General features: G+C 28.9%; 1 protein-coding gene across 3 annotated transcripts; it reads left to right on the top strand.

Annotated features, from left to right (window-relative positions):
- Positions 1-12,017: 12,017 nt before the first annotated feature.
- LOC133032503 (uncharacterized) lies at positions 12,018-17,320 on the top strand. 3 transcript variants are annotated; one of them, XM_061106472.1, is made up of 7 exons: positions 12,018-12,404; positions 12,524-12,565; positions 12,964-13,011; positions 16,094-16,377; positions 16,464-16,682; positions 16,762-16,854; positions 16,938-17,320. In XM_061106472.1, the coding sequence occupies exons 4-7, from the start codon at positions 16,096-16,098 to the stop codon at positions 17,061-17,063; spliced, it is 720 nt and encodes a 239-aa protein (XP_060962455.1). In that variant the 5' UTR covers positions 12,018-12,404; positions 12,524-12,565; positions 12,964-13,011; positions 16,094-16,095; the 3' UTR covers positions 17,064-17,320. The 3 variants fall into 3 exon arrangements, with proteins under 3 accessions (XP_060962455.1, XP_060962453.1, XP_060962454.1); XM_061106470.1 differs by having other exon boundaries at positions 12,307-12,565; XM_061106471.1 differs by having other exon boundaries at positions 12,308-12,565; positions 16,762-17,023.
- Positions 17,321-20,947: the final 3,627 nt, after the last annotated feature.

Here is a 20,947-nt window from a genome sequence, read left to right as displayed (position 1 = left end):
TGTAATTAAGGTACAATTACAATGTGGCTGATGTAAGATTGGCTCAATACATGAAAAAATGTGTTGCAGATCGCCTACTGATAAGTTGTGTGTCATCATGTTCCAATCTTTGGGAACTTATCATGGATGTTGGGACTGGCTTTACAAGCCAAGCTTATGAACTATCAAAACTAGTAAATATATTATGAAAATACAATCATTTTACTCAAAACCCTCTCTCGTAGTAAACATATTTTATTAATTTATGCACAAGTCATAAAACAAATATAATGAAATATGTACAAAACCAATTCCCTCATTTAAGAGTACAATGAGCTCATTTAAAGTAAAATTCCTAATATAACGTAGTGTTACAAGCAATACATATTTCAAATATATCACATTGAAATCATTGAATCGAAGATAGAAGACAGATGACTTACTTTAAAATCAGGCCAAAAACAATACTCTCTGAGAAACTTTGAGATCTGTATTAAAAAAAAAAGTAAACACACAACAACGTTGTTTAATATACACTAAAAATCATAAATACAAAACAAAGAATGCCTGAACTTATGAGCTCTCAATGCTCATAGAATGAAAAAAATTAGAAAATCAAGCATAGAACGAACTAATATTTTATTTTACTAGATTTCTAAGATCAACTTCAAAAATTAAAAAATCTGAAGATCGGTAGCTAAGGAGTTTTCTGAAAAATAACATTTTAGCCAAATGCGTATACTCCATTAATCTGAGCATCTAAGCTCGTAGAAAGCAATTGCAGCACCCAAAAAAATAAAATCTAAAAGCAAAAACTCCAATACTATAAATTTCACACAATCAAACAATAGAATTTACAAAATTAAAATATTTACAGATACTTGTTTGTTTGTAGCGAAATACTCACATCATCGACTGTCAAGTTCTCTAAAAAACAACTAAATGAGTAATTAAAAATAAAATGGCCACATTGTAGAATTATTTTGTTTTAAGAGTAAAACATACCGAATTCGAAACACACTGGTTTGGAAGCCTCTATACCGCTCGTAACAGCTATCTATCCAGCTCGAGATGAAGGAAATAATTTAAATAAAAATAATGGTTTCTCCAACTCTTTTCCCACCGTTCCCGCGATTTTTTCTCTCCAACCAAACAAATATTATTAAGAAAAATACCAGACCTAAATAGAAGGCGAGAATGAAACACTAAGGAAAAAGGTATTTACCAAAATGAATGCAGATATCTGAGAGGAGGAGAGAGGGGAAGAGCCTAAACCTGTCGCCGTAAGCTAGATAAGACGACGGAGTTAGAGTTTCCAGTCGGGTTCAGGTGAGGCGGAGAAGGCCAACTATTCATCCATATCAGACACACAACGATACAAAGAACTACAATCAATCTCGATTTTTGAGGATGAGATGGATGCGGTTTCGAAGAGAACAAAAGGGCGCGGTTTCGAAGAGAACCAAAAGGCCAGGTTTCGAAGAGGACGGAGGAGCCGCTGTTTCGCCTGAGCAAGTTTGAAGATATGAGGGTTAGGTCATAGTGAACAATAGGCACATCTAATTAGCTTTTAGGGGTTTTCCATTTTGTTGTGACAGTTTCTATCTCTCACTAATAGTTTTTTGCGTCATTTTTAAAACCTCGTTAACACAATACACGAGTGTTAATAACAGACGTAAAATGAAAAGTAATTTTTTTAATTTTTGCTTATTCTCGTCAGTTTACTTTTTACCGTCATTTATTAAAAGACGCAAATAGTATATTATTAATGTCATTTTTAAAGAGACGGGTCAATTGTTGGGTTACTATTCACGTCGGTCAACGCTATGAACAGTAGCGTTGACCGACGCAAAAACATGTTTTTGTAGTAGTGTACTCCAAGTAGCAATTGTATATAAGACTTCTTCAGGAAGCTTTTCAAATAATCATTTTGTGATTCTTTATCACTTTGATTATATTAGATCAATAACAAATATTAGTAAGTTATATATTCACTTCTGGGAATATACAAACTGAATTAAATAGTAACTGCATATATACATATATTCAGGGGCGGACCCACATTGTAGCGAGGGGGGGCAGTCGCCCCCCCTGAAAAAAAAAATCGAGAAAAAAATATATATGTATTTTAATTAGTTACAACATATATTTGTATTAAAAGATGATATTTATAGACATAATAGTAACCTTGGTGTAATGGTTAAGGTAGTTGTTAAATAGGTTAGAGGGTAAATGTTCAAATCCCACTAACTACACTTTATATTTTCTTTTTAAATTTATTTACGCCCCCCCTCGCTTTAAATTCTGGGTCCGCCACTGCATATATTGTACCAACAATAGTTTAAAACTATTGATTTCAAGAAATAATAAAATATATATATATATTAATTTGCTTCTGGCATTGCCAATATATGTGAAATCTATATTCTTTGAAATAGAATTTCATGTCTATTCATTCTCTTCAGGGAATGATATTTAAATATTCTAAATGTACAATAAATTTGTACAATTCACATTCTATTCAATAATCAAATATATTTTTATCTTGATTATAAGTGTGTCCGTACTACAGGTACGCGACTACTATTATTCAATTCCACACATGATATATAGATTTCATGCACTTTGATTGTGTGTGGTATTTCATCTTTTGGTTGTTTCCAATTTCTTCTGGAAATATTTGAGTAGCAAACAATGCCATTGATTATTTAAAATCATTACATTCACTTCGGGGAATGACGTTGAACAAGTAGAACATTATTATAAATTTCTTAAAAATTTATTACTTGTTCATCTATAAAAAGAAATTACTCAGCAATTTCTTTAACAATATTTTAAAGAATATATGAATACAATTTTTGCATAGTCTCCAAGATGTATGCAAAATTTGATCTTTAATATATGTCACATGCAATCTTTAAAAGTAGTTGAATTCAATTCGTATCATTCTCTGCAGGGAATGATGAACAATAAATACATGCCTCATGTATTTAAATAACATTAGTCATGCTCGTTGTTATTCTTATACTTTGATGTTTCAATGCAATTTTCTTAACATTCTTTTTGGGTATTCAAAACCCACTATAAAATTGCATCAATAATAATCATTTTTAATGATTCTTTAGTTGTATTCACATAAATACAATCATTTTTTTTTTTGACAAATATAAAACATTTACTTCAGGAAATGTTTGTCGTCAAAATCTATATCGATATTAGATTACTTTTCATTATCCTCAAAGAATACAAGAACATATATATAAATATGTATTCATCTCTTTCATTATATATACATCAACTATATAATGAATATTACGTTTGCATAATCTTCAGGATATATGCAAGATTTTATTGAGGACGCATAATCTTCAAGATATATGCAATATTTTATCGATGATACATAATCTTCAGGATATATGTATATAGATTTTTCTCTACTATATCATAGACACATATATTGTAAATATTATAAATAATAAGAGCATAATGTATATATATGAAATTAATAATAAACATATACATACATATATAATATATAGATATATTAATAAAAAGAAAAAAGAAAACAAAGGATTCTTGAAATTGTTTCAGTCAGATAAGTATATATATAAATATATATTTAGTGTATCGTGACCTTGAAACAATTCAAGAACTTTTAACAAAATACTTACATTGGGGCTTCGGCAGAGACTCATGCTTGAAGCTTGCGCAGAGACTCGTGCTGATAACGTGTTATAAAATAATATATAATAGATGAGAAGAAAGAAAAAGAATATGAAGAGAGAAAGAGAAAGTGAATGAGAATTTCTCAGTTGTTTATTCTAATGGGGTGAACCCCTATTTATACAAATACAAGAGCCAAATATTAAGAAACTAAGAAAAAGGGAAACTAAGAAAAAGAGAAATTTTAATTACAATTAATGATAATAAATAAAAGATTTGAACATCCACATAATTATTAATATTTATAAAAGTATTAATATTTTTGTTTAAAAATATTTTATTGAGTGATATTTGCTCCTAAATCACATCTTTTTATTAAAAAACTATTATTTTTTAAATAACAAATTATTTAAATATAAAGAAAATTATTTCACTCAAAAAAAAAAAAAAAAAACTGAAAAAAAGCCACATGTACATAGATATACTACCATAACATGTACCGTTCACTCATTTCATTCTCATTGGCCCAAAATACTTCCCCATTTGATGAGGTAGAAACAAATAGGCTTCCAGTAAATAAACCCTATACATATATATTAAGAAATTCTATTTATACTCCACAAAATAATAAGTATACCCTAAAATTTATAAAAGTTAAGTTTAAACTAATTTTAAAAATCACTCTTAATATTTTTTAAAAAGAATTTCTCACATTATTTTGTGTTAGTTTTAATACTTATTTTAATTTTATTTTTACAAATTTTTTAAATCATATTAAATTTCTCAAATATAATTTATTTTTATTTTATAGACCTGTTTTTTAGAAATATGAATTGAAAGAAAAATATTAAATTTTTTTTATATAATTAAAAATATAAATTTTATATAAAATAAAAATTATTTTAAAAAAGTATATTTATAAATTTGTAAGATACAAATAAAAACCATATAATATATTTGAAGGTTGCCCTAGTAAGCAGACTAAGTCTAGTAAGAAGATGGCTTTCAATGCATATGCATATGCATGTACTCATCATTAAATTCGTGCACGAAGGAGTAGGCAATTTATATATATGTACTCATCATCATCATCATCATCATCATCATCATCATTATTATTATTATTAAAGAGATTCTACGTACGTTATAAAAAGATCGATCAAAAATAAAGTTTAACCTTATCTTCTTTCTGTGTACGCACTGCTTATCAAAGTTCAAAAAAGAGATTAATAAAAATGGAGTTCGTTTTTACGTACGTATATGTCACTACAAAAAATAGTGATAACTTTTTAGTCACAACATAAATCTTTTGTAACTAAATGCGATTTTTGGTCACAACAAAAAACTACTTACGACTAAAACATAGTATTTAGACACAAATTATCACTAATTTACTTTTAGTCACAATAAGTATTGTGACTAAAACCACATTTATATTAGTCACAACCAATTGTAATTTTTGTGACTAATACCTTTAGTCACGGATCTTTTAGTCACAACATAAGAATAATAATTAATAATTAGTCACAACTTTTTTACTTTTAGTCTAAGATCTACAAGTAGTGTGTATTGTTATTTCATTTTAAAAACAATTCTCATGAAAAGCATATTATTAGTGCACCAAACATATTATGTTTTATAAATGGACGTAGATACTTCTAATTTCGAATAATTTAAGGTATTTTTAAATTTATGAAGTACTTGATTTATATATATATGTTTGAATCTTGATTTTGGAACCGTAAATTATTTAATTTTACAAAAAATTATTAAACATATATCTAGCTACTATAATATTTATGATATATATATTTATATATAACACCAAATATAAATTTCCTAAATAATTAATAATTGTGGTACAATATATTCACTATGGATAGTGTGCTTTATAATATAAATTTCCATTTTGTTATTTTTCTCTCATGTATTACTATTAGGTTATTTTAATTCTTTTTTCTATGATCATATATTTTGTTGTTAATTAATATTGGCAATAATGCGTCTTCAAATGGTTGCTACTACTTATTAAAATTGAATTTATGTATATGAGTAGTGCAAATTATTAGGAAAATTTGGTATTTTTTTAACAAGAAATTTTGCATTGCATATATATATGATACCCACATCAATATTTAGACCTAAGAAATGCAACCAAATATAAAAGTTGTCACTATTAAGGTCACTATTTAGACATAGATTCGATAGTATTATCATAAAAACAATATTACTCATTAATATTATTATATTGTAAAGAACCTAATACTAAAAATCTACTCCCAAACGATAAATGATAGGTATATAGATCAATCTAAAGAATGAAAAGTATAGATATATTGATAATAATAATAATAAAACATGTTTATAACAAGTGTATTTCATTATATATATTTATATATCAAAATCATATTAAGGTCAATTGCATGTGGAAATTATAAATTTTGATGTTCATATATAATAAGTCATATACAAACATATTTATACACGAAATCAATAATATATAATATTATAATTAATAATAACCAAAAATAGTGAGTGTGCAAAATTATAAGAAACTACGAAAATGGCAATAGCAGCCTTGTTTGAATGTTTTAATATTGTTACACAAGATTAGACCTAGCTATGAGGACACTTCAATTCCAATGGGACAAAACTATAAAATGAACTTTTTAGACAAACAAATTAAATTTAATTGTTGCGTGAACAACTTCGAGACTCTCTCAAATCAAATCTTATATATAATATATATTAAGAAGAGAGGAATATATATAAATAGATATTAATTAATAATATACAAATGTAGGTGAGTTAGATTGTTTTTTGAAGAAATAAATGCGTAGGATTTTCTATATATATCTATTTATGTGGCCAAAAACTCTTGGATAATAAGGCTATAGCAATAAACACTTGCGGTGAGCATCTATATATTATATATATACAATACATACAAATTCAACCGATATTAATTATAGCAAAGAGTCCTTCTTCTCGAGGGCAATGTAAGCTTCCACACTCCTTCTATTGTACTATGATTTTGATCGATCTCATGTTAATTTTATTGTTATATACAACAATAATTAGGAAAGGTATGTATATGATCAATTATCTACCAAATTATCATATAAGATTATAGAAACCCTTATTAAGGTGTTGTGATCGATCCCCATCAAGTTAACTGGAGAACTTATATTTGGGTTTTACAGACATAAATTTGTTACGATTACTGCTGTTAGAGAGTCTCCAATTGCTTAATTTATAGAAAGAAAATACAATATATAAGATTTATGAACTATTCTTTTCATAACAATTGGTTTTGAGATAAAAATTTACAATTCTAACTACTATGTACTACTAAAAAAATCTCAAAACTTGTGAATGGGGACACCAAATAAAATATAGTTCTTATCTACTCGCAAATTGATTGATCGGTAAATTTATTTATTGTGATTTATTTGAGAGCTTGTAGGATTTATGGGAAATTAATTGGTTGATATATTTGAGAGCTTGTAGGACGTTTGTCCCGACAAAATTTTGTTGTGATCAGTCAAGTGAAACATATTTGTCACAAAAAATATATCAACATGATATTTATGTTATCACCAAAAAAAATTGTTGCGACTAAAATGCATAATAAATTATTAAAAAGGTAAATGTTATTGATGATTTGTGGTTAAATATTATATTTTAGCCAAAAACAATAATAATTATTTTTAGTGTGACTTTTAAAAAAAAATAATACATTATTAAAAAATTTACTAAAAATAATTAATTTTTATAAAAAACAGGCAATTGTGAAAGATTTTCCAAAAATTTGACAAGTGACCCTAGTAAGAATTTTAGGACCAACAATTATATAAAATGAGTTTAATAATAATAAAAAAGCAATTATAAAATGAGTGTCTATTGGTCCATTCTATCTTTGCTCACTATATATTTTTAGTATTAATTTTTTTTGTTGGAATGAAATTACATTCTAATACCCCCACCCCCAAAAAAGTTAAAACAAAAAAAGAAAAGAAAAGAAAATGAAATGAAATAAAAATTATTCATGTTGTTCTCTTCATTAACACAATACTTGTTGACCAATAATTCTGCATGTGTTGGACCATTTTCTTGTTCAAACACTTTCCACTTTTTAATTTTCTCATTACTAGCAAAACAATCTATAAAAAGAAGTACATATAATTATTATATCTTATATATAAAATATGTTTATTTAAGGATTTTTGTTGGTTTTATAAAATATTTTAAAAACATGAAAATAAAAATATTTTGTTAAATTAAGAGTATTAATAAAATTAGTTTTATAAATATATATACATTAATACTATTTATTTTAAATTAATTTAAATATATATAAATATTATAATCATAATACTATATATTATATACCTGTGAAACTATTATTGGAACATATGCTACTTAATTTTTTTTGCTAGTAGAAATATAGAAAGCTTTATCACTATCTCACTACAAAAAACTGCTATTTTTAGTGATAACTCTTTAGTCACAATATAATTTTTTTTGTGATTAAATGTGACTTTTAGTCACAACAAAATGTTACTTGTGACTAAAACATAGTATTTAGTTACAAGTTGTCACTAATTTAGTTTTAGTCACAACAAGTATTATGACTAAAAATACATTTAGTCACAATTAATTGTAATTTTTGTGACTAATACTTTTCGCCACGAACTTTTTAGTCACAACATAAAAATCATGATTTATAATTAGTCACAATTTTTTTTTATTTTTAATTACAAGTTTTGTTGTGATCAAAAGTAAAATTTTTTGTACTGATCTGTTGATTTTTGTTTTCAATAATACATATTAATTAGAAGGTAGTCCTTTTTCAAAATAAAAATAAAAATTAGAAGGTAGTGATCAGTTGAGAAATAATATATAGTATCGTTTAATAAACCTCCAAAATTGAACTAACACAAGGCGTTAAAGTAGGTCATTTTGTCTCCACTTAATTTGTGTTGTGATCAATATATAAGAGAACTATATTTATAACATATAGTTATACTTATATACCACCTAAACCCACCCAAGAGACCCAACACATCAAAACTATAGATATAGCAGTCAAAGTCATCATCTTCACAATCACATGAACCCACCCTAGTTAAATAATATGTATTACAAACATCTATGTATGTCTATAAATACGACATGTGTTTTGCAACAAAATAACCTTTTTATTTTTATTTTATTTTTTTGAGGGGACATAAAATTCCATCTTTCGGTTAATCATCTTTTGGCAATGTTATGTCACATCATTATTAATATTCGAGTATGATCATACTTTCACATTGGGTACTATTAGATATATATAGTTTTTCTTTGTATATTTTCATAGTGAATTAATTCAGCAAGAAAAAAAAAACTTCAATTGTGTTAGTGACATTATAACATTTGTCAAAACTTGGGGTTGGGGTGCATATGGGGAAGAAATGGAATATTTGAGTTTTAGCAAGTGACAAAGTAATGGGAGTTTTTCGAAGTTTTCATTAATTCCCCATAAAGGACCAAAGTGAACTCACATGCATTATAATGTCAGAATATCTTCAATGTCATGTTTATCTAGATCTATGTAATATATATAGCTAATAATTATAAGGGACTTAGCTGTTATATATAGGTCTTTGAAGGACTGATTTGCAATTTTGGTGATATTAATATTTTAGGGTAAGTGTTGACCACAGTACTATCTATATACAATAATTAAATTAATTTTCTCTCAATTATTATTGGGTCCAACTTGTATGAAAATCTGGCCATGCATGGTTTCTCATTAGGTAAAAAGACCCATGTGAACTTGGCTTTTCTCCATCTCTTCTTTTGTGCTTGCCTCCAATTTTTATTTTCAACAGTACATCACAATAAGGAAATTTGACTAATTATACATTAAGGAGAAATGGGTTTCTAAACCAATATTATGCAATATTAAGAAAATAGGCCAACATTATATATTATTCTCATAATACTCCTCTAGCTTAACTCACATATCTTCTCTCTTCTCTTCTCTCTTCACTCATTTACACTAACCTACTCACAAATTTCATTCTCTTCACTTATTTTCTAAAAGTGTGTTTAGAAGAAACTGTGTAATTACTAAGTAGGGTAATTACTGTGGTAATTATACAATTTAGTAATTATACTATATTTTAAAATGCAAAGTATGTTTGGATATGAATTAGTAATTACATATGAATTCTTAATATCTTGTTTGGCAAAAGAGTTAGCAATTACATGGGAAAATAATATTTTTTTAGTAGCTAATGTTTAATATGGAAAGTTTTTAGTAATTACACAGTGTAATTACATTCAATTTTCATGGGGGGCCATGAGAATTGAAGAATGTGATTGGAACCTCTCAATTACTTCCAATTACACAGTTACAGTATAATTACATGGTCAGACAAATATGCCAAATTGTGTAATTACCTCCAATTACACACAAATCCAATTACATTGTGGCTTTCCAAACGCACCTTAACTAAATTATTAGGATTTTATATCCTAAATAAAACTCATTTTAATATAATCAAATTTACTAATTAATAAAAGATCATAAATCATTTTATGTTGCATTGTTCACATGATTTTTTTTTCATGATTATATGTATAAATTCTATCGAATCCAAAACATATAGTTATTCATGATTATAGTCTTGTCGACACATTAGAATATAATCATGATTATATGTTTTAAAGTTTTTGTCTCATGATTTGTCAGTACACTGGATTTACACTGACATGATAATCAGCGATAAAATTTACTTACACATTGGATAAGTGTTATGTCCTTTCCAGGGCATTAACAAAGTATGCTAGTATCGGATGTATGTAGTATACATCAAACTGGATTGATATTGAACTTGGTAAAATATCATAAACTTACCGTTGTATCTTTCTAAGTCAATATCACTTAGTTGATCTTAGATTAATAGATCTTATAATCCTCATATGGTTAGGCTCGATCTCAACTATGTCATTTGTGTTCTTAGAGTTATTTGTTAAAGCTGACCAATTAGATCGGCTCAATACTTACATATTGAGAACATGGAAGTACAATTGAGTGGGAGCGCTAATCATAGATATGAAATCTATAGCTTCTATCTAGACATAGAAATGAAGTGATGATTTCTTCTGATCTTGGCTTAATAGAGATTAATGGAAGAGTTCTTATTTCAATAATTATATTAGTTTACTGAAATATCATTTATAGGAAGTTAAGTATTTTAAGGATAAAATACATTGAGGCGTAGAACGGTAAATTTATCCCTACTCGATGTAAATTATCAATAGAGGATATTTGATTATTTGGATTATAACAATGGATAATTAATAGCGTATCTATATCTTTGAACATATAGAGCGTTCTATATAATTAAGAGTGCAATTCTAAATCTATAGTGGAGTTAGGAGGAATTAATAAGTTAGAGAATTTACTTGGTAAATTTTAGAACTGCTTATTGAAAGCTTGATTATATAGGCCCATGGTCCCCACACTAGTTAAGATAATGTTGCTTGTAGACTCAATTGATTGGTTTTAATTAATCAATTATAATTCTAAATTAGACTATATCTTATTTATGAATTTTCACTAAGAAGGGCTTAATTGTGAAGAAAAGATATTTTGAGATTTATTTCTTAATTAAGTGACTTTGTAAGGTCTAATTAATAAATAAGTTAAATGAAAATTTTATTTGATAATTAAATAAATAGATTTGGCATTTAAAAAGGTTTAAAGTTAAAATATGGCTTTTGTGAGAGAAAAAAATGAATTATGAAATAAAATGGCAAAGTTATAACTAGTGGGATCCACACTAAGTGGCCGGCCACTTAAGAGGTAATTTAGCCATTTTTTTAATCCATATAATTTGAACTTAACCCTAGAAGAATTCCTATATATAAATAGATAGTGATAGACTCTTAATCTAACAACCTAAGAGAACATAACATAAGCTCCTCAGCCTAATTTGTGAGATGAAGAAAGAGTCTTCTCTCTCTCTATTTGAATTCATCTCTCTCTCTCTCTCTCTCTCTCTCTCTCTCTCTCTCCATCAATTTTGAAGCTTATAGTGATAGAGTACACACCCACTTATATCAAGTCAAGTACTCGATAATAGCACTACTACAATGTTAGCCTTTAGAGGCAGTTTTTTCAACCCCATTTATAAAAAGGGAAGCTAAAGGGTGTGAAAATACCCGCTATGTTCGAAATTGACATTTAGAGGCGGTTTTTTGATAAAAACCGTAGGTATAAAATTGCATTATACCATTTAGAGGCGGTTGGAAATTAATTTTTATTTTTTTCGAAATACTTATGCCGTCGGTTCCTTCATAGGAACCGACGGCATAAGGTACACGATATCCTGACACGTGTACCCTATGCCGTCGGTTCCTATGAAGGAACCGACGCCAAAGGGTCGATCTCTGAATAAACCCTATGGCTCGTCTTCCTCCTTCATTTCACTCAGCCATTTCCCCACCCAGCAAAAACCAGAGAGAAAAAAACCCAGCAAAAACCCTCGCCGAACCACCTTCCCTCAACCATATCTCCCCCATTTCTCAACCATTTCATCCCATTTTTTTTTAAAATCCTCCATTTTCGATACTTAATAACATACACCTAAAAAGTTCCGATTTTTTAGCCTCTAAAAGTGTCAGTCGAACCCAAATAGTAAATTTTGGGTGTGAAATCCGGCCACCCATTTTTGTTGAGAAATTGTTCAATCTCAACCTCGTTTAAGGTATAAATATTGCTTCTATTCTTATTGTATTATGTATATTGTTTTATTTTTTGTTTTTGTAAATTATTATTTGAGTTTTTTTATTTTATTAGTAATATTATTGTGTTTTATGTGTATAGTGTCGGGATTTTTTACGGTGGTCGTCGGATTGCGGTTATTAGGTAATAATTTATACCACAATGTATAGTATATATATGTATTTGTATATTTTATTGAATATTTGTATATAATGTGTGTATATATTGTGTGTGTATATAGTGTGTGTATATTTTTTATGAAAATAAATTTTGTAATTGTGTTTTATATATTTTTTGCAATATATATTTATTGTGAATAAAATGACATTGGAGGGATTTCATTAGTTTAGAAATAAAAATTTTAAAATTGAATTAGTGTGTGATATAATTTTATTTTTTTGAGATAATAGTGTGAGATATAATTGATTATATATATGTATGTATAATTTAGTAACTAAGTAACTTGTTGCAATTTTTTATAACTAGTTATAAGTTATGAAATAATTAATTTTGTAATTTCGTTGTATTTCTTTATATTATAGGGGTTCGGCATAATTTTGTGTGTAGCGTATTTGGGCTTGCAATTATAGGTATATACTTTTACTAACTTTTTCTTAATATATAATTAATTATCAATGCATGTTAGTTGAGTTTGAATATCTTAAATATTCATCCGTAGTGAAGTAGGTTCTGCGAATACATGTACTGCGGTCGGATGGGTGGATTAATTTTGTATTGTTTATCTGTTTTGTTTGTTATTTTAGGCACTTGTAAAATTTTTGGGAACGTCCAATTACGAAAATTTGTTATGCTGCCAAAATTTCGGTAGAATTAGGATAAATCTTACTAAAACCATTCATAATATAGTTAATTATAACATAGTAATAAGAAGTTAGGTCACATAAAAAATAATAATATTCACATTTATGTAAACTTTTTAATTTTACCAACATTCTAATCAACTAAACAACCTAATAACATGAACTAATGTAAAACGAAAATTTGAGTAATTTTTAGATTAATATGAATAAATTGTGTGAGAAACTTAGTTAGTTACATTGTGTAATTAGTAACTAGATATAATTAGTTACTAAATAAATTAACAAAATAAACATATAAAATCCTTCTTTTTTTATTTTTTTTTTCTTTCATTTGAGAGGTTCAATGTGGATTTTTATTTTTCAAAGAAAATAAAGAGCAAAAGTTAATTAAAAGGGGAAAATATTAGTTAATACCTTTATTGCTTTACCAAAAAATTTTCCCCTCAATTTTATTTATTAAAAATATTTAACATTTTAATAACATTCTAATCAACAAAACAACCTGATAATATGAATTAATCTAAAACGAGAATTTGAGTAATTTATAAATTAATATGAATAAATTGTGAGAAACTTAGTTAGTTACATTGTGTAATTAGTAACTAGCTATAAGTAGTTACTAAATACTGAATTTTTTTGGATAGGATTTTTGTTATGGATAAATCATGGATGCGTGAGGAGAGAGACACACTGCGATTTCAAGTAGGGTTCGATGCATTTTTAGAGTTTGCCTTAAAGAATTCTACAAATCACGATCGTATTCATTGTCCGTGTGTAGATTGTTGTAATGTATCTAAAGGGAATATTACAATGATTAAGGACCATGTGTATTTACGAGGTTTCAATAGAAGTTATACTAATTGGTATTACCATGCGAACATTTACCTAATGATCCATATCCATTAGGAAAGCGGGGGGTAGATGATATCGAGGGTAATGATTTCGATGATTATCCATTGGACTTGCTTAACGAAGCACAGGAGGAATTTCTTAATGATCCTGAGAAATTCGATAATTTTCTTAGTGATGCTGATAAACCTCTGTTCGATGGTTGTAAAAAACTAAGATTACCAACAATGGTAAAGTTTTACAACATAAAAGCAGAAAATGGAGTGAGCGATAAATGTTTTACTCAATTTTTAGCTGCTTTTAAAGATATCTTACCATTTGCCAACCGCTTTCCGAATCTACTTATGAAGTGAAAAAAACGTTAAATTCTATAGGATTGAAGTATGAAAAAATTCATGCATGTCCGAACGATTGCATTTTATATCGTAAGGAATATGCAGACATGAATTATTGCCCGACTTGCGGTTTATCCCGCCATAAAGTAAACAAGAGTAAGGAGAATAGGAAACTTATCCCCCAAAAAGTGATGTGGTACATGCCTTTGATTCCGCGACTGAAACGATTATATCGTAGTGCGTAACATTACGAAAATTTGATTTGGCATGAGACCAAGAGAGTGAAAGATGGAAAACTTAGACATCCTGCAGATTCCCAAGCTTGGAAAAAAGTGAACTATATAAATCCTGAATTCAAATCTGAACCAAGACACATTCGTCTCGGTCTGTCTGCGGATGGAGTAAATCCACATAGATCTCTAAGTAGTCGTCATAGTTCATGGCCTGTCTTCCTAGTTATGTACAATCTTCCTCCCTGGTTAGTGATGAAGAGGAAATTTAACATGCTTTCTTTAATGATATCAGGCCCGCAACAACCTGGACATAATATCGATGTATATTTGGAACCATTGATTGACGATTTAATAGAATTGTATGAGAACGGGGTTCAGGTCTATGATGGTTTTAAAAAAGAATTTTTTAATCTGAAAGCTGTGTTGTTGTGGACCGTCGTTGATTTCCCTGCTTATAGTAATTTATCAGGCTTAAGCACAAAAGGTTACGAAGGTTGTCCGATTTGTTGCACTAACACATCGGCTCGTCGCTTGGCAAATGGACACAAGATGTGTTATATGGGTCACAGACGGTACTTGCCTGCAAATCATCCTGATAGACGGAAGAAGAAAGCATTCGATGGTACTGAAGAGGGTGATATGGCTCCTTTGCCACTGTCTGGGGAACAAATTCTCCAACAAGTTCAACTTGTAGATTTTAAGTATGGAAAGACGCAAAAAAATAAAAAAAACTAATGGTTGTTTTCAAAGAAAGTCAATCTTCTTTCGTCTTCCATATTGGAAAAGTCTACTAGTTCGACATTGTTTGGATGTCATGCATATTGAAAAAAATGTGTGTGAGAGTATTATTGGTACCTTACTTGATATTTTGCATTCCGAATTCCACTTTTTAAGTGTTCTTGGGTTGACAACAACGTTGGAGTAAAAACTGACGAGCTTGGTTTTACTTTGGTTGATTTAAGTAAGAGAGGAAGCAAGAATGATCCATTCATCATGGCTAGCCAAGCAGCTCAAGTTTTTTACATTTCTGATCCGGCTAATGATAAATGGTCTATTGTTTTATCGACACCAGAGAGGAGGTTCTTAGAGACTGAAGAGGATGAGGAGAATGCTGACTTATGTTACGATGACTTCATTGTTGGACAACCAATTCATGAGCAACTCATGGGAATTGATCGTAACATTGAGGAAGACGACACTGAATACATTAGAAACGATATCAATGACGGAATATGGGTCAATTGTGATTCAGGCAAACATAAACAAAAAAAGAAAAGAAAACGTGTCTAATTGGTAACTTGATATATAGCTTACTTTATATTGTGGTTGTGAATGGTCCTGAATACTTAACAATTTGTTTATGCTTTTAATATTTCATATACACTACTTGTTATATATGTAGCTAACTTTGAAGTTTGTTTGTTAATGGTGTAGACATGGCGAACTCAGAATCAGGATCTGATTCGGGAGCAGAAAATGAGTGTCCAACCACAATACCTACACGAGGGCCGACGCAAATGAATGAAATATCCAAACTAATGGATCAGGGCAAAAGAGTGGCCCTCGAAGTTAATGATAAAGGTCAATACTGTGGAAAAAGCTACGCGAAGCTCGTATCCACTCTGGGAGTCAGATGTCGGCAGACAATAGGGTTGGCTTATAAAAACTGGAAAGAAGTCAACCAGACTCTGAAAAATAAAGTTTGGAAAGACATTCAGGTAAGCTATTATTTGTTAGAATTTTGATTTGTTTTTCTATTACTCCAAATGTTGACTCTAACCGTGTTTGTTTTCCTTCAAAATAGACGGGGTTCATTGTGCCGGACACCTTCAAACATGATTGTCTCATCCTAGCTGGGAAGTTAATGAAAGACTTCAAGAATAGGATGACAAAAGACATCATAATGCCCGCGTTGAAAGAGAATGATCTGGGACGACTGGCACAAGTCCCTGAAAAGCACCCGGAGATCGACGCTGCTGATTGGTGCAAATTTGTTGAAAGTCGACTAACTCCTGAATTTCTGGTACGCTAATTATATTAACACTAAGATAAACTCTTAAATACAAGTACATGTATCTAATGTATTTTTTTTGGCATTGTAGGAATTGAGTAAGGTGCAACGTGAACGTTCCTCAAAAATTCAATCCAGACATCGAAGTGGTCGGAGTGGAATGGTGAACGTACGGGAAGCTGTGGTAAGTAATACTTAAAATTTAATGTGCTATAATGTGGTATACAATTTAATTGGTACTCATTTCATTGTTATAACGTTATGTAGAAAAAGGACCTCGAAGTTGCAGATCCTCCCCGCCACCGTGTTTGGATTAAATCTCGCACCAAGAGTAGAAAACTTGTCACTGATTACGACAAGGAAATTGCCGAGAAGATAGTAAGTATATATTAATCCTTAATTGACTTCTACTCATGAGTTAGTGTATATAATTCATATACTAATTGCTTGAATATATGCGTGCATTAGGCTCAACTAGAGGAGAAGCTTAGTCAGGGACAAATTCAGGTCCAGGGCCAAAACGATATCCTCACGCAGGCGCTCGGGACACCAGAGCATCCTGGACGTGTCAGGGCTGCTGGGTATGCTATTACTTCAAATGTTATTTATTTAGTTACACAAATGAAATCGTTGCTAATTTGCATTTTATGATTTGTAGGTTCCCGACTGTGGCATCTCAACCGGCTCCAAGTAGAAGAAAAGGGAAGTGTCTGATGTTGTGGCTCGGCAAGCGAATGAGATTGAAAAATTAAAAGCCGAAGTCCAATCCCTTAAGCAGCAGAGGAACGCTGCCGAACAAGAGGAAGAAGGAGAGGTGGCTGGTGAGGCGTATGTTCCACAACCATACGCTCCTCAGGATGAGGTACAACCACAAATTTATGCTGAGGAGTTCATTTCCCTCAACGACCAAGGTATCCTATACAATTTTGATGACCATGCGGCCCTTAATCAGACAGTACATCTCTGCTCTGACAACATCGACAATATTGTGGCCCGAGGGTATTTGTACGAGCATGTGGGTACGATCAAAGTTCAAATATTTAATTACTTTTATGAAATCAAATTATGTTTTTACCCAAATTTAATTACTATTTAATTTAAAATGTAATTAATATATAATTAAATTAAATAAATATGTAATTTAAAATTTAAATAAATATGTAATTTAAATTAAATAAAATAATATATAAATTAATAAATATAAAATTAAAATAATATAATTAAATTAAAAAAAATGAAAAAAACTGAAATCTGAGGAGTTTTGGCGTCGGTTGCTATGCCACATATGGCGTCGGTTATTGGCTAGGAACCGACGCCATATATACCCCTATGGCGTCGGTTTCTAGCTAATAACCGACGCCATAGGGGTATATATGGCGTCGGTTCATATAAACCCTTTAGCGTCGCCCTGATCAGCGTCGGTAGCGAATTTCGCGAAAACCGACGCTGAAAGGGCTTAAAAACCGCCTCTAAAGGGTGTTTTTGTAGTAGTGTAGTATGAAAGATTGTGAAGAATTCAACACTTGAAGGAGATCCAAGCTCAAATCTTATTATTACTCTCCGACAGAAAGGAACAAGAGTTAGAAAATTCTAAGTGGAAGGAGTAATATTATTCCGTTGTCACCAATGTAAAGTTTTCTTAATTTTATATGTGTTTAATTAATTATTTTAGAAAATTTATTTTTACGGTGTTAGATTATAGAATATAATCAACATACTTGTTAGTAAATCTAGATTCTAATAAGATAACTTCCAATACAAATAACACTAATTTTTCATACTAAACTAGAAGCTCATATAATAGGTGCTTTGGTGCTTAATTTTTTTTTTTTTGTGGATGGAGCATCAAACACGGATTCAATGTGTGATAATTTTTTTTATTTATTCTTGTTGTTGGTTGTTATATTTAGTTTGTAATATTATTTTGATGCTCGATTTGTTAGTTGTTATTGTTTTATGCTGTTTTTTTATGTGAAAATGGATGGTTAGTTCAAGTTTTCTGCGTTTTTTGGTTTCTAGTTTTTTTTTTCGTTTAGTTCGATGGTGTTGATAGGGTTATGATGGTGTGGCTCGATGGCAAGTGCAAATTCGAGGTTAGGAATGACGTCTAAATAGATTTGAAGATGTGTCCGATATAGGTTCGATATAAGACCAATGGTTGGTCTGATACCCAATTAGAATGTGATTTAAGTGGTTAGGTCCGATTATATCTGATGGGGTCCGATTATTATTTGTTGAAATATTGATCAGATGTGGTCTGATATGGGCCCAATGGTCTCCGATGTTTGACCGATTTATGACTTTTTAGGATTTTTTATCACTTTTCTATTAGTTTTTTTGTTCTAAATCTTTAATTGTGCATTTTTTTAATGTCTTTAGATAACAAGTTCAATTGTTTTTGTGTTTGTTATGTATAATGATGTTTAGGAGCTTAATGGTAGAGATTGAGTTTATAATCGAGCTGAAAATTTGACATTCGAGATTGATACGAACATAACTTATGCACATTTTGTTGATCTTTTGTACGGAGAGCTCAATGTTGATGGGTAGATCTTAGACACAAGCCTACTCCGTCTACAGTTAAAACCAATTCTAAGGACACATAATATAGATATAATTTTTTATCATTAATATCAACTTATTTTTAATTAATAATTTATTTATTTATTTATTTAGATGTATAATTTATTTTCGTGTATGATTATTATCGTAATTTGTGGAATAAATTATATAATAGAGTTCCTTGGAACATTAAAATAAGTATCAAATCTTCTCAAAAAAAATAATAATAATAATAATAATAATAATAAGTATCAAATTATAGGGCACATAGAGATTCCTAGATTTAAGTTTATATGAATTAAATCCTAATCTTCATCCCCTTGATTGATTAATTATTAACTAATAAGAGCTTAATTGTTGCTTAGGATGGTATTACTTCCTTAATTAACTTATTATATGGGCAAATTACAAGGGAAATGTTATTTATTCTTTAATATGATAATTATATACTAAAGTAATAATAAATAAAAAACTCTTCAGAATTTTTTTATGATAACTAAGTTGATACTTGATACGATATCACATAAATTTAGCAAAAAGTTATTGTATAATAATTTTTCAAAGCAAAAATCTTGAATATATATGTTATTCTCTTTTGTCTTGTACCTCACAATATAATTTTTGAGTGTGCGGCACAATAATATTATACATTTTTATGAAGGTAGATTCTCTTTATTTGGACACTAAATTTTTACTCTCATAACCTAACTTTATGGTACCTCATCAGAATAAACTATCATATTATATAAATCAACTTATCCAAACTCATCATATTCCCCTTGGATATATTTTGGTTTATCTTGAATAAATTTCAGCATATGTTTGCGTTAGAAAAGCATGGAGATCATCAATACAGATACAATTTTTTTTTTTACTTTTAAAAGAAAAATACTGTTCACATAAAAAAAATAATTTTTTTTCTTTTTACACTTGAAAATAATTTTTTTTTTTTTTTTTGTATTTTTATAGAATTTTACGTAGAAACTTCTATTAAAACTGAGCAACTTAAATCGTAACCGAAATTCGTATAGCAACCCACATAGAAACTAACGGAGAAATCATTTTAGAAATCTAAACTATAAATTTAAAAAAAAAAATTAAAAAATAGTATCTAAGGTAATAATTTCCCTAAAATAAAAATAATGATGTTTAGTAATTAATATTAAAATAATCTTTATTAAAACTGCTATATATGTGTATCTTAATTAGTTTGTACTACCCTTTTCAAAAAAAAAAAGAAAAATAGTTCCTAGTACGTACTGATGATTAATTAATTAAATATATAATTAAACGAGAGGAGTATAAACTAATTAAAGTAAAATTAAGAGGGTATTATAAATGCCAACTATTAATTTGGGCATTAAAATTTGCCAACTAATTCTATCATATTAATTTTAATATATTATTTTTAAAATAATAATACATTTCTATATATTTTGAGTAATGTGCAGTCTTTAATTTTGTAAATTCGATATTTGCTATCTCACGTCCTGTCCAAATTTCTATTCCTAAGTCCTAACCACATTATCATGCAAAATTATGGTCATTATTAATTAATTAAGGTCATGGATTAGTATATATAGTTAATTATATATTTATACTTTAGTATGTATATCTTTATATATTAAAAGTGTATACTTAAAATAAAAGAATATTCTGTTAAATTTAACGATTAGGTTTGATCTCCTGTTAACAAATAAACCCAATAATTAAAC

The sequence above is a fragment of the Cannabis sativa genome, chromosome X, assembly GCF_029168945.1.
Source record: "Cannabis sativa cultivar Pink pepper isolate KNU-18-1 chromosome X, ASM2916894v1, whole genome shotgun sequence".
In the NCBI taxonomy this organism is placed as follows: domain Eukaryota; kingdom Viridiplantae; phylum Streptophyta; class Magnoliopsida; order Rosales; family Cannabaceae; genus Cannabis; species Cannabis sativa.
Note: the sequence above shows the minus strand (reverse complement) of the source record. Positions and strands in the feature narration are given on the sequence as shown.